Raw genomic sequence first — 14,013 nt, 5'->3', positions numbered from 1 at the left:
GATTAAAAATTACAATTGGTTTTTAAAGAAGGTATCTTTAATTTTGCACCATACTAGGATGATATAGTTACAGAAAAACAACAATAATACCTAAAATGTTTCTAAAAGAATAAAATGTAATAATTTAAGCGCAATAATAAAAAAAACCGCATTCTCCTGGCCCGCGGCACTCGATCATTTACTAAAGTTGGCCCATTGCCTCAAAAGTTTGCCGACCGCTGCTTTAGACAAATGTTATTGTTTTTAGCATTGGAAAGCTCAAGGAGCAAATTGTATCGATTTGACATATAAACAGTTTGGATGAAATTTGTAATTACGCGTTTCACCAAATCCACGAAAGTTAACTGCGTACCTCAGAAACAGACTATATAGATGTTTTCCTAATTGTATTGTTTAAAAGCATATCAGAGAGTGCTAAAAATCTGTAATGATTCCTTATAGGCGAACAGATGATTATTTTAGGTGCATGAATATACTAATCGGTTATGCAATTATTATAAATATAGAAGAGATCTTTCAAAACGCCTACACACAATGAGAAATGTTTTTTCACGGGCTGTGAAGGCGTACAACTTGACAACAAGTTACTCATATAGCGCGTGGCCACGGGGCTGAAAAAATGTTGAAAAATTTTTCAACTTTGTCAAAATTGCTTGTCAACTGCAAAAAAGAGCTTTTCTCGTGGCCGCACCAAAAACATACACAAGAACGACAAAAAGCTCCAACATCTGAATATCATAGATATTTTGTTTAAGAAGCACTAACTAGGTACATAAATCAATTAGAATCATGCATTTTAGCATTATTATCATAACAATGGGTCACAACTGCGCCAAATAGCTGTTTGTTTACGCTTTTTCACGAACGTCAAATTTTGTCAACTTTTGTCAACTTTTTTTCCTGGCTGCTCCAGGTCACAAAATTTTGACAAAAGCTCAAAAAAGTGACAAAAGCTCACATTTTGAAAAATTTGTCAGCATTTTGTCACTCCCGTGGCCTTTCGCTTATAGACGTAAATTTTTAATGAAACAATCCTCCTAAAGGTAGGAGTGGTATTCTGTTTTTGAGTAAACAAATGAGATAGCTGGTTTTCAAAGTTTGGCAAATAAACTACAGCTCCAATAGGGTTTCTATTTATGTTTCACAGGGGCTATATGTGATTCAATGAGTTTAAGAACACAAAAACACACATTATCAAAAAAAGTGTGTCTAAATTGACTACAGTTGTTAGACCAAATAAAATGCAAAGTGCGAGTGGATTGAAACATTTTCTCTGGGTAGTGTAATTTATGAATAGCTCCTAATAAGTAATATCAAAGTGGTTGTAGCGCTGGAAAAGAATGTAACCTAATATATAACATGCCATAGAGTAAAATTAGACCTGAAAGCTTAAGTAAAACCCGGGCGTAATTCGTTTCCGATCAGGAGTCTCCTTTTTGCAAGTATTTAATACTATTCTATAACGTGATTTAATTAAGTCTTATAAACTTGTATAAGGCACGTATGTTTGGATACGAATGTAAATGCTAGGATATAAAATAAAATAAATAATGGAACCTTTGGTAAATGTCGAAAATATTCAATCATAAAGTGCTGTGTGTATATATTTAGTTAAACAAAATAGAGTTAAAGTAAAAATTAAGCACTAAGAAAATTGAATCGACGACTCAAAGTGAGTTCACGTTTTCATTAATTTCTTATAGTAACAGCAACAAACAAAACACCAGAATCAAAGAGTTAATGGTTAAATATGAATAGAATGTAAAGATAAATGTTACTACTGATAGAGTAACATTTGGGTGAAATTAAAACTAAGAATTACTAACAGTTCTTGGTGCAATTTATGATAAATGGGATGCTTTATTACGTTCAATAAGTATTTCACATTAGTTAATAATTTAGTGAAATATTTCTTCATCGGAAAGGCTCACTTTGCATGTTTTACTTTCTGGGGTGTGCTTTTAGAGTGATAGGCATGTGGGTGAACATAATGCGCATGTTCAAAAAGGCTGAAATCCAATGCCGTGGCTGTAGTGGTTTGAAAGTATGTTTGTGAGTGCGTAAATGCTTAGTGAAAGCGTACATAAGGAATAATAACATCATTTTAATAAAAATCCTTTTTTCAACTAGAAGACGTTGAAAGAAACAAAAAAATGACAACAACAAAAAAGGGAAAAAGCATCGTAGGCGTGCTATATTTTTAAAATGCTTAACTGAAGTCAATAGCGTGATCATGTGTACGCGAATTACTTGGAGATGGTTCTTCCCACGATGCTCTTCATGTTAGGTTGTCACATGTTCTATAACGTTTATATGGTTTTACGTTTGTGTGTGTTCGTTCGACGTTTGGAGTTATAATGGTCATGTAAAGCTTGGAGCAAAGAAATGTTTGCGCCGAGTAAGAATAAATAAGTGTTTGTCAGAAAAAACTCATTCCCAGTACACCAACGAGAGAAAGAGAGCACCAGCCACACATAGGATGCCACAAAGAACGACGTCCTACCGATCAGTACAACGATGGGATGCGGAATGGTAAGAAAAAAAACATAATACCTACTGTGATGATGATGATGGTCCTTCGTGGAGACGGTCGGGCGTATGGTACACGTGTCGTTGGGGAGCTGACGGGTGTTTAATTCGTTGAGCTGTCGGAACAGCTAGACAGAGACTCCAGGTTGAAGAGTTTGACAGTGAGTCCTTTTGCTTGGACATGTTACTTCGGTCATGCGGTTAAACCTGCTCGCTGTTGGCTTCAGTTGAACGAGTGCAGTCATTGAGGCAGTCTGGTCTGATACGGGGTGTGCTGGTAGTCGTACTGTTTTTTACGGGTTTTCCCGACGGTGATGATGATGTTCCATAAAATTTTTATTTACATCGCCAATCCCATAATCATTTAATAATGGTGAACAAGTATGAGCCAATACACAGCTAGTGTGACGGAATCATAGAAATATATCAAAACAACCAAACGGAATAAGTGCTATTTATAAAGCCAGGTTAATCGTGAAAGTGGCGTTAGAGAATAAATAAAACGATTAAAAAGTTGTTTTTAAAATGAGTGCAGTATAGTATATGCATAATTGTGAACGAATCAAGCATCATATAGATCAAACTAACAAACAAATGAAAATCATAACCATGATCTAATATTTTGCGGAGACATGCTATTATAAATTTATAAAAAAAAACTTAAATTGGTCTCTTAGAATTATTCTACAACATCTTTCAAGATGAATTTGAAAGATATGAAAGCTAACATCAATGTGAAAAACCTCACCTGAAATTGTGAATGCAATATTACGTGTGCATCAACATAATACAATGTCAGCATAAAACAATTACGTCTTGATGGAAACGCTTTGTGATATGTGTCAAAAACAATGGTAGCAAATATCCCATCATAAACATTAACAAACATAATAAACTAATAAAACTCATGGCTCACGCTACATTCACGTGTGGTATAGCGTGTTATATGTTATTTATGTGGTATACACATACCATATGTGTATATACATAAGGTATATACACATATTGTATGATTGGTAAAGCGTTAAACCTAAATATGGCAGTGAATGATTGTGAAAAGTGTAAAAGTTAAACAAAAGAAGATTTGAGCCTTTTTCAACTTATTTGGGCTAAATGTTAAGATGTAATGCATAGTTTAAGAAGAACTAAAAAATAGAATTGTGATTATATTTGGTGATACGCGAAAGAGGTTGTGTCATAAAACAAGTACACACCATTGTCAAAAATGATTATAAAAAAGGGTAAGTGTCATTATAGCTCATACAGTTACTGAACAGGGTGAAAACTGAATAAAAGCGAGTAAATCAAATAAATTTATTTGAAAAGCATAGTTTGAAAAATAAAAGTTATGCACAAGTTCACTCCAGCTAAAACTCTTGCTGAAAATTTTAGGTTTTTGTTGCAATTATTGCAATTAAAGTAAATATTTTTTTACAGTGTTTAGGTATATTTATTTTTCAATGTAGCTTCAGTTCATGAATTATTTTATGTAAATAACACATACATATTACGCGATATTTTGAATTGCTTTATTGGCATCCAAACTCTACAAACTTCTCTTAATGGTTGCTTGTCTATTTTACGATGTTCAGTACTGCAACAACAAAATAGATACATCGAATGATTGTTGAAAACATATTGTAACAACATTATTTGAAATATAAACATAAAGATAACATATTTTTGAGAGCAATAAAAAGAACAAATATTGTGGAGAGAATGTACTTTTGGCCTGTTTAAAATATCTAAAATAATTTAACTCGTACAAATTTAGTACATTGGTGTACAAAAGGGGAATAAATTTGTTCTAGAAATAATTGAAGTTTATGCTCGAGCCTGAATTTAGAGGACAAGGAACGTGAGTAAAGATGAACTGTACATGAATAACTAAAGCTAAAATAAAAGGTTTGCTAAACCATCTCAGTTTATTTGACTGTAACTTTTGTTATTCATATATACGTACATGCAGTATTATAAATGCAACAAAAATCTGAAAATTTTAACATCTTTGGTAAAGCGATGACCTTGCTATGACCATTGGTTACACCACTTTACAACTACATGACCTGAAAGGATTACTAAAGTAGAGTAAAAAAAAGTATTGTGGTAAAAAAAGTGTAGAACCTAATTAAACAATCCTTTGAAAATTTCGGCGGCAATACGATTTTGAACCCTTTTCAACCTTGGGAACAATAAACCATTAGACTGTTGAACTTTATTTGACCTCGTTGTAATGTGGCCCGTAAATGCCAGCTAGAGGTGAAGACAGGAACGGAAACGCAACAAACTTTTTTTTTAACAAATATTGAAATATTTACCATGTTTTATGATGTTTCCTGCTTTTGGTCCACTTGATGGTTTAAAAATGCTGAATATTTTAGCCTGTCAGTGGAAATACATTTGAGATCCGGGTTAGATTTTCCATAACTCAATGGACTATATGACTATGACTATAAGTTTTGCGTTCTACATTTGTTAGGTTTCAAAATTCACGTATCGACAAATAGTTTTGTTTTCTATGGTCCAAACTTTAATGGTCTAAATATAGTAAATGGATCTGTATTCGGAATGTCATGAAGCAAATGAAGCAAATACAACACAAAATGCATTTTAGGAATACAACTAAAACTAATAGTTTGTTTTGGAAGCATATGTTCTGTAATAACTTATTCCATTTATAACTAGAATGTATTCAAAAACTTTTTATATGAATGTGACAGAAAACTTAAAACTAAAAATTGAACCACATTTCGAGTAAAAATGTTTCGATGACAAAAAATAATTTCCACACCATGAATAAACAACACAACGGTTCGTATGAAGAGCAAATATTTGTTGTTCTCATAAACAGTGCGTTTCACAATTCGTTACTCTTTGCACCACCAGACTGAGTTGGATAATCTTTTTTAAGTGTGATTTATTGTTTTTTGTTGTTTTTCTAACTTTTATGATGTTTTCAGGGGCCAATCAAGCCAATACTAATTATTTATTTGATTTGATTGTGAGAGGCGCTTTCAATATTTGTATAGGGTGTTTAAGTTCTTTGCTTGTTAATGCATCTGGAAATCAAATGTTAATAAGATGCAACTAGTTTTGTTCGATTTGTATCGTTTTTCTTTGATTGGGATGTAAGTTTACGACGGCAGTACTTAGTTGTTTTCATGCATAGAAGAGGAAAAAACAAATTGTATTTAATGTAAATTTAATGTATTTTATGTCATTAATGTAATTGTCTGCTTGCTTACACTTAAGAAAGGCCTACCTTCTTGTGACCGCTTAGGGCCTCAGCTCGTGTTAATTCACCACTGCACTTTTTGTATCTGTTAAAAATGAATGTCTCCCTAAGGATAATATACTCAAAGTGGCATATGTGATTTGGTTCTAAGATGGATTGGATGACAGATTAGAAAAATATTGGTCAAAATATGCCACGTTTCTGCCGCGGTTTCTTGGATACTTCATAGCAGCACTTTCATTAGTTGTCCATAATATCGCTCGAAGCTAACGGTCTCTTGAAGATTCGCGTTAAGGAGATTTAATTGTAGGTTAATAATAACTTCAACCAATAATCGCTGCGGAGTCCACTTTGATTAAAATTGTTATTAAGATACAGTTTGCTCGATAATCAATCTAAAAATAACGTGTGTGCTAACATTTTAACAAACTTCTATATTTATTTACTTTTCAAGTTTAATAGTAAAATGCTTTTTTTAATAGTTTCTAGACGTGCTATGGAAGAAAGTGTTGAAGTATCCTCTTGATTCACATTATACTTGCCTTGTAAAAGGGTATAACATTAACTTCGGTTTAAAAATAATATACCAGAATGTTTTATAAAAAAATATATTAAGTCTATAACAAATTTATTACTGTTGTTCTACAGTTAAATCTCTTTAGGGTGCAGTTTCTTCGAACGAATTGTTAGTTTAAGATGAATATTTCGGCAGTGTCGTAATATTGCATACATTTTAGGATCTTCCAGATGAATGTCTGCCTAAGGTAAATTTGGCTAAACTGAATATGCAATTTGAAATTGGCTTGGTGTTTGTTTTCTAAGCTAAGTATACAAGCTACAAAATTGCGATTCATCCATGAAGAGATTGCACGAAAAACGACATACAATGGTGGCTACTGAAAGTTCGACACCTCTTATTTTAACCTATTATCAGACATTGCGGCACCCTTGACTTTCCTATAAGTAGTCTAGAGAACTGTCAAGGGCGTTGCAAAGTTAGATAATAGGTGAAAATATGAGATGTTCGATTTTACGTGACTGCCACTGTACATGAAAATCGTCTACAAATGTGTAAACGAAAGCAATGAATATAAAACTGATTAAGAATTTATTTAACAAATTTTAAAGTAGCCACTTTGTGACTTTATGTGAATTGAAGAGTAATTATGAAGATTGTGTGTTAAACGTGATGAAAGCTTAAAGATGGGTTGATCAATATACTCGGTTGATCAATATAATTCCAAACTTCGTATGGACTGCATGATTTCCCAGTATAGTATAAATTTGCAAAATAGTTATAATGCGGTGAAAGTATGATATGAAGTACTAATGTTAGTGGTATGTGTCCTGTGGTAGCCATTTGCATTCTTATGGATCGTGCGCAATATGGCGGCCCTTATGTTTTCGTTGAATTCGTTGGTAAGATAAAAGCATACATACGACCGCCCCAAAAATGGCAGCGAAATGAAAATAGGGCGTGGCTAGAAAATGGAACAGAAAGAGATGCACAAAAACTTGAGTACATCAAATGATTGATTTAAAGTTATATTTGTTAATAAAATTCTTTTCTAAATGGTTTTGTACTATTTTATTTTAAGAAGTTTACAATAAAGTAGCATACACACTTTTTTTATTGCCACCAACTAAAAGAAAAAAATAAATAATTTATCTGAACTACTGGGTATTTTAAAGTTTCGTAGCATACATGTTTGAAAATTAAAATACGATATTATTTTTAAATTTTAATGATTACAATGGTATAATATTTCGAAATATGGCTTATATAAGTTTCCATGTGCTCGAACAGACTGTACACTTCGAATGTAAGAAATGTCTGTACTCTGATGTTTATCAATTAAACTGTTATGTATTCTTTATTATTTATTTATTTATTTATATATTTACCAATAATGGCTCAGCCAATTTTGGGATTAATCTGTTAAAAATAAACTTAAACTTAATTTTGCTCACTGACACATGACAATTTGCTCCATATTGTGTGTGTCTAAACTTTGGAGTGAAGAAATGCCTATGTTGTGTTGTGCCGGTCTCGGAATATTGACATTGAATTGTTCCAATATAACTGGTTCATCAATATTGCCGCGGAACTACAAACAGCGCTTGAGCATTTTGTCGTCTTCTAGTTAGCGTTTCTAATCCCTGAAGCAGGCAGCGTGAACGATAGGACGGTAACGTGTTGGGATCGCTCCATGGTAGCCGTCGAACCATATCTTATGTACTCGGTCAAATAAATACGAATTTAGACACGAATTTAGAAATCCATTCCATTTGATCGAAATGAGTGAAAATATTTTCAGATGCATTTAAAAAATAAAAAAAGCTCTTTAAAAAAATTAATGGAATATGTGAGAAAAATATTCCATATCCATAGAGAAGCTAGGTTTCATGAATGTTTTATAAATATTTGGATGAACAACAATTAATACGCAGTGTGCAATAATTGGGTGGTGAGTAACAATAGGCAAATAACGCAATTGTTATTTCCAAAATTTTAGCAATTGAATACAACATCCCTCGATAACTCATGCCTAGCTTTGGATCACCTTTTTTAGCAGTGGAGTCATCCATGAGGTTTTCCAGATATGCGGGACTATCCCAGAGGAGTATGATTTCTGGAAGAGCCTGGCTAAGTGTGGCGAGCGCGATTTGGCACACTTCTTTAGGAATGCTGATTGAATTCCATCTGACCCAGGATTGAAACTCATTTTTAGTTTAAGTAACGCAGATTCCACAATTGCTGAGTTAATGTGTATCACAGGTACGTCAATAACATTGTATTGCAAATCGCTTCAATTAACACGGCCTGGTCACAAACACGAGGTTGGAACGCATTACAAAAGCGTGTGGATAACAATTGATATCAGGCTCAGTGGTAGCTGTTATTCCTTTATATGTAATTTCAGTGTTTGCTGGTTTTTTTTATTGCGTTTGGAGTCAACATAGGACCAAAACGATGTAGGACAGCGTCGTAGATTTTGTTGAGTTTGCAATTAATAATATTGATGTAATATTCTGTTGTAGGATCGGTAACGTCTTGATGGAGCATGGTAAACATTTTAGTTCTCATTATTATTGTGTTGTAGATATCGCTGCTGTGCTGTTTTTTTACGTCTTTACATTCCAATTAGCAAACGATTGGACCAAGGTGGATTTCGCATTTTCGATCTACAGGGTACTATTTCATTTAGGTTTTGATTAAATGCGGTCACTGTACCGTCCTTCCATATAGCATGCATATACAGAGTGCTCCAATTGGTATTGCGTATTGCACATTCGAGTGAGGCATACCGGAGTATTCTATTCATATACAGGCCTATTATATTGCGTTCGGCATTCGAGAAGATTCACTCGCTCGTTCATTATGTTCATTTTCGTATCGTTTTGCTAGCGACGTTCCGCTTCGAGTTACATCGGCAGATTCGAGTCGATGAAGTAAAAATCGGTACCGTATTGCTCGAACAAGAAGATGCATTCGAGAGATTTTCTGCCGACAGCTCAAGGCTTCGAAAACGTGCAAATTTAACCTCACACACAACCTGATTTGACACATCAATTGTAAATTGCCAAATAATTTCCGTTTTGATCGAATGTTAAAAACTATTTCAAATGGTTTAAAACTGATATATTCAGTCAGAATCATATCAAATAATTCGAAAAATAGTGATATTTTAGCTGAAAATCACGAGATTCGACTTACGCGGAAATTCGAGATACGCGGTATTTTGCGGCCGTTTACGGTCCCCATTAGGCCCGTGCCTGTGCTCCATCGGATGCGATTTTATCGGAAGGCCTGTCAAAATTTTATATGGGATTTGACAGATAACGTCGGAGTGCGATTTCGTCGTACGACGGAATCATAATTTTTTGATTTCGTCGGACGCCGCATCCGATGTTATCTGTCAAACTAAATGTGTGGTGTTTTGTAGGAACAATCTCTACTTAATTTTTCATAATTGTTATGTTAATAAAATCATCCAAATAATCGCAAAATTATACGAAAAGGCGTTTGACAGCACATGCGATGAAGCACAGACACGGCCCTTAACCGTGTATCTCGGGGACCGCCTGTACGCCTGATAGAATCAATGTTAAATACAGGAGTTTTCAGGTCAAATAGCAATGTTTACTGCATATTTTGTTGCTAACAACAAAATGTAACTCATATTTTGTCAAACTTATTATAACACCTACGACGTATTTGGACTGAGGTAATGTTAATATTCCCAACCCGTCTATTGTGACAGCCCTATTGAGGTGCAAATTTGACTGTAGATTTTAGATTTTTGTATACATTGTTACACATTTCATGCAAAAAAACGGAAAGGGGAAGATTTAAACTATACAGTGATGTGTCATTTGACTCGTAAATTGTTTTTGTTTTCACTAAATAATAAGCATCAAAAAATTCACTCCAAAATTGTTTTTATTTGTTTGTTACAATTGCGCGATCTGTCAAATCCAAATCAAACGAAACGTAAACAAACAATTTAAGAGTGAATCTTCAAAAGTTTATCATCTAATCTGATAGTAATTTGGTCCGGTCTGATAATACAGTCGTCAACTCGTACAACTTAACAACGTAACTATCATAGGTTCAAGCCCCGAAAGGACCGTGTCCCATACGTAGGATTGCCTATCCTGCCATCTGCAATCAATAAGTCATTGAGAGCGAAGCCCATTAGTGGTACAGGCAGGCCTTGATCGGCAACGGTTGTTGTTTCAAAGAAAAAGAAGAAGAAGAAGAATTATTTTTTTTATTCAGTAGGGAAGGCTTTGCCGTATTGCTTAACGAAGAAGAATTATTTAGTTGTTAGAAACAGTAAATGGCCGCTGTGCATTTATATAATATTTTAATTTAGAAATTATGCAAGCATTACATTACATTTGCTTCGGAGAGGATTTTCAATTTTTAAAAACTTGTGACAAAGCGCAAGGCAACAATAAATTAGGTAAAAAATGGGTTAAATTGTCAAAAAAAAAATCATGTTTTTTTACATGTACGGCAGGATTTTCTGTATCAAACCCGAAGTTTGACAGAAAAATACCAAACATACTTTTCATCGTCTAATAAGCTTGTTATACGCGGATTCGGAGACACACGGCTTTGTAAATGTGACAGTTATGTAAGCAAATTGTCAAAAGCAAAATAATCTATAGACGCTGTACGCAATTTTGTATAACACAATTTTTCAAATTTGACGATTTTTTGAACAAAATTGTACTTATTTGATTCACCAAATATCAAAATTAAAAAAAATATTTATTATTGATAATTATTATTATTTTAACAAATTGAACATTATTATTTTAACAATTATTATAACAAAACAATTTAAAAGTGTATAAAACTATAATCTTCAGTTGAAATCAGATTAATGGCCTAATTTAGTGGCTAAAACCTACCATTTGATGCAAAAATAATCGAATATTTGCTATAATGTAACTGAACACCTTGAAATTGGACTTGCGTATATTCGAGATACGCGATTGCCTCCGGTTCACATTACAGGGTTTTACTAGTCACATTCGAATGTAAACATAATTATTCATCGCCTCCAATATGTTTTTCAACAGCTGTAAAATTGTGTAAGACTCAAACCCTTACAATCGAAACTGACTTGAAACCCTGTAATAGCATAAATTGGGGAATATTTAGGAAAGTGGGGCAAAATGTGCATGTTAAGCAGTCTATTGAATATTTCTTTGAATATGCCACTAAACACAATTATTCTTACATTATTGTATGCCTCCACCATTTATCTATGGATTAAAATTGCCACATAGAATGAAAAAAAAAACTCAAAAACATTAAAAAAGAGTGAAATACAAGGTGATGTTTTATTTATTAATTTATTAAAAAACGGGGCAAAATGGGCATAGCTCTAGGGCAAAATGGGGATATGTAAAAAAACTGTGAAACGTCAAGACACTGGGGTAATATGGGCCACAATAACTGCGCTTAGGTAATGGTCTATGCTTTTGCGCACTTTCGTGAAATGTATTCTCGTCCTTTTGTTTTACTGTTCAGGAAAGCCCTTAAAATTCTTACCAAAATATGTTATCAAAATTAAAACAGTTTCTAAACGATTCAATCTACAAAATCAAATCTTTTGAAACTTTGCCTGGGGCATTATTGTGGGGATAAATACAACACCATAGCCTCACCAAGCGCCATATGTTCAAAGCATCTGCTCATTTGCCCCAAGTGTTACTGCCCATTTTGCTACACGTAAAGCATTTTTGTATTTTTTGTTATATTAGTAAAAATACGCATTCAATCGCCTTCCTTTTTTCAGACAAATTGTATAGAAATATCATATCTTTATAAATATACCATCCCTGTGACTCTGGTTCAAGTTTATTTTCAAAGTGGCAAAAATTACACCAATATGCTACTAAATTTTGTTGACCGGGCCATGTCACATCAATGTGCTCTATTGTGAGCAGGCCAACAACCAACCAACAGAGAGATGCTACTTAATCTTATTTAGTATTTTCTTGGTTATTTGTAATGTAACCACGAGGCCACATGAGGTGAAATATACAGCGAAATGAACTATTTGACAGGGGAAATATCTGACAGATACAGCTAAAGGGTTGGTGGAGACACAACATCCGCTTTCGAAATTCACTTAAAAAGAATATATTCTTAAGCAGAACATTCCCCAATTGCAAGAAATTATAAATTGTTGACTCAAAATTGACGAAGTACTCGATATTGAAGTTATTTGATGGATTTAGTTACGATTTTGTACACGTTATTTGTTTACGTTGCATGTCAGCTGCTTGCTATGATGTTTTATCCGTCAGATATTTCGCCTGTCAAATAGTTCATTTCGCTGTATATTTCACCTCATGTGGCCTCGCGGTAAGGGTTATGAAACTTACATGGTGCTCATAGAACACTCTAATAAATACATTTTGTGCTTTGTAAAGTATCTTTGTAGTGAAATAATGCTTAAATTGAAGGTGCTCATTTTGTCACACATGGCCATTTTGCCCCGGGTTTCTTTACATACAAAAACAATTCATACATAGACAGCTAGCGACATCTATGAGTCAGAGTGAATATGGTTGATATATTGGATAAATACAAAAAAAAAAATATATCTTCGTACACAAGAGGACGTTATCGTCGTTTAAGGCGGCGCTTGTGGCATCAATCGAACAAGATATCTGACTCGAAATAACGTTAAACAAACAAGCTATATGAAAGTGCATTTTTAGACACTCTCGATCAAACAAGACAAACCAGCCAATTCCTTTCTGTCTGTGATGTTCGGTATTTACCTGTAATGTGCTGTCTGTCACCTTCAAATGTTTACTTATAGATGAACAATGTTCAATAGCAGCTTTACATTGTTTATTTGGGCCCTAAAACAGTTTAATGATTATTCCTTTTGAATGGAATGCATCATTATTAATTACAATGTAAAATATGGGGCGGTCCCGTGGTACAGTCGCCCACTCGAACGACTCAATAACATGCCCGTCATGGGTTCTAGCCTAGAATGGACCGTCCCCCCGTAGCAAGGATTGACTCCTTGCTCCGGCTGCGTGGTAATGAATTAAGTCTCGAAAGCCTGTATATAGGCCAAATATAAGAAGTAAAATATACAGGTAGGTGAAAGTGGAAAAATTTGGCATGTTAAGAAGTTCAATAAAAATTCATGTGAATCTGCCACGAAAAACAATTATTCTTGAATTGTTCTATGTTGTTTTAGAATCTACTATTTATCTACGGATTAATATTAGCGCATATCCTCAAAAAATTGAAATTTTGTTAAATGAGAGATGCACAATTATGTTTCACGTGTTGTTGTTATTTTATGTACCAAAATAACATCGCTTAAGTAATGGTCAAAGCTTTTGCGCACAAGTCGTGAAAATTTACGCATTAAATTGTCCTGTTTTCTTGGATGGATGAAAATACCGTATCTTAAAAAAAACGAGTAAACAATACCATTAGTTTAGAATTGGTAAAAATACACCATTTGACTACAATATCATAAGTGGTATTTTTCTTGGTTGTTATTTAATAACGGGGTACAACACATATGTGGCAGTTGAAAATAAAGGTGTTTTGAAGTGCATCATGACAGGTCTTTCAGAAACTAGGAACATGGAAAAGATGACAGAGCACCTATCGAACAGATCCGTATTTGTTTGTCCCGTTATATGGCTACCAAAGCGCACCCTGAGTTTTAATTGTGGCAGGGAACATAATC

The 14,013-nt window shown here is 33.9% G+C and overlaps 1 protein-coding gene across 4 annotated transcripts in view; it reads left to right on the top strand.

Annotated features, from left to right (window-relative positions):
- The first annotated feature begins 2,710 nt into the window (after nucleotides 1-2,710).
- LOC1272715 (homeobox protein abdominal-B) overlaps nucleotides 2,711-14,013 on the top strand; it is a 33,210-nt gene continuing 21,907 nt past the window's right edge. Inside the window, exons 1-2 of one of the 4 annotated variants that reach the window (XM_061644321.1) lie at nucleotides 2,711-2,806; nucleotides 3,573-3,770. In XM_061644321.1, coding sequence (XP_061500305.1) covers nucleotides 3,755-3,770 — 16 coding nt within the window. In that variant the 5' untranslated portion in view covers nucleotides 2,711-2,806; nucleotides 3,573-3,754. Of the gene's footprint in view, nucleotides 3,771-14,013 lie in introns of all 4 variants that reach the window. The other 3 variants (XM_061644320.1, XM_061644322.1, XM_061644319.1) reach the window with 3 other exon arrangements.

The sequence above is a fragment of the Anopheles gambiae genome, chromosome 2 (genome assembly GCF_943734735.2).
Source record: "Anopheles gambiae chromosome 2, idAnoGambNW_F1_1, whole genome shotgun sequence".
In the NCBI taxonomy this organism is placed as follows: Eukaryota; Metazoa; Arthropoda; class Insecta; order Diptera; family Culicidae; genus Anopheles; species Anopheles gambiae.
Note: the sequence above shows the minus strand (reverse complement) of the source record. Positions and strands in the feature narration are given on the sequence as shown.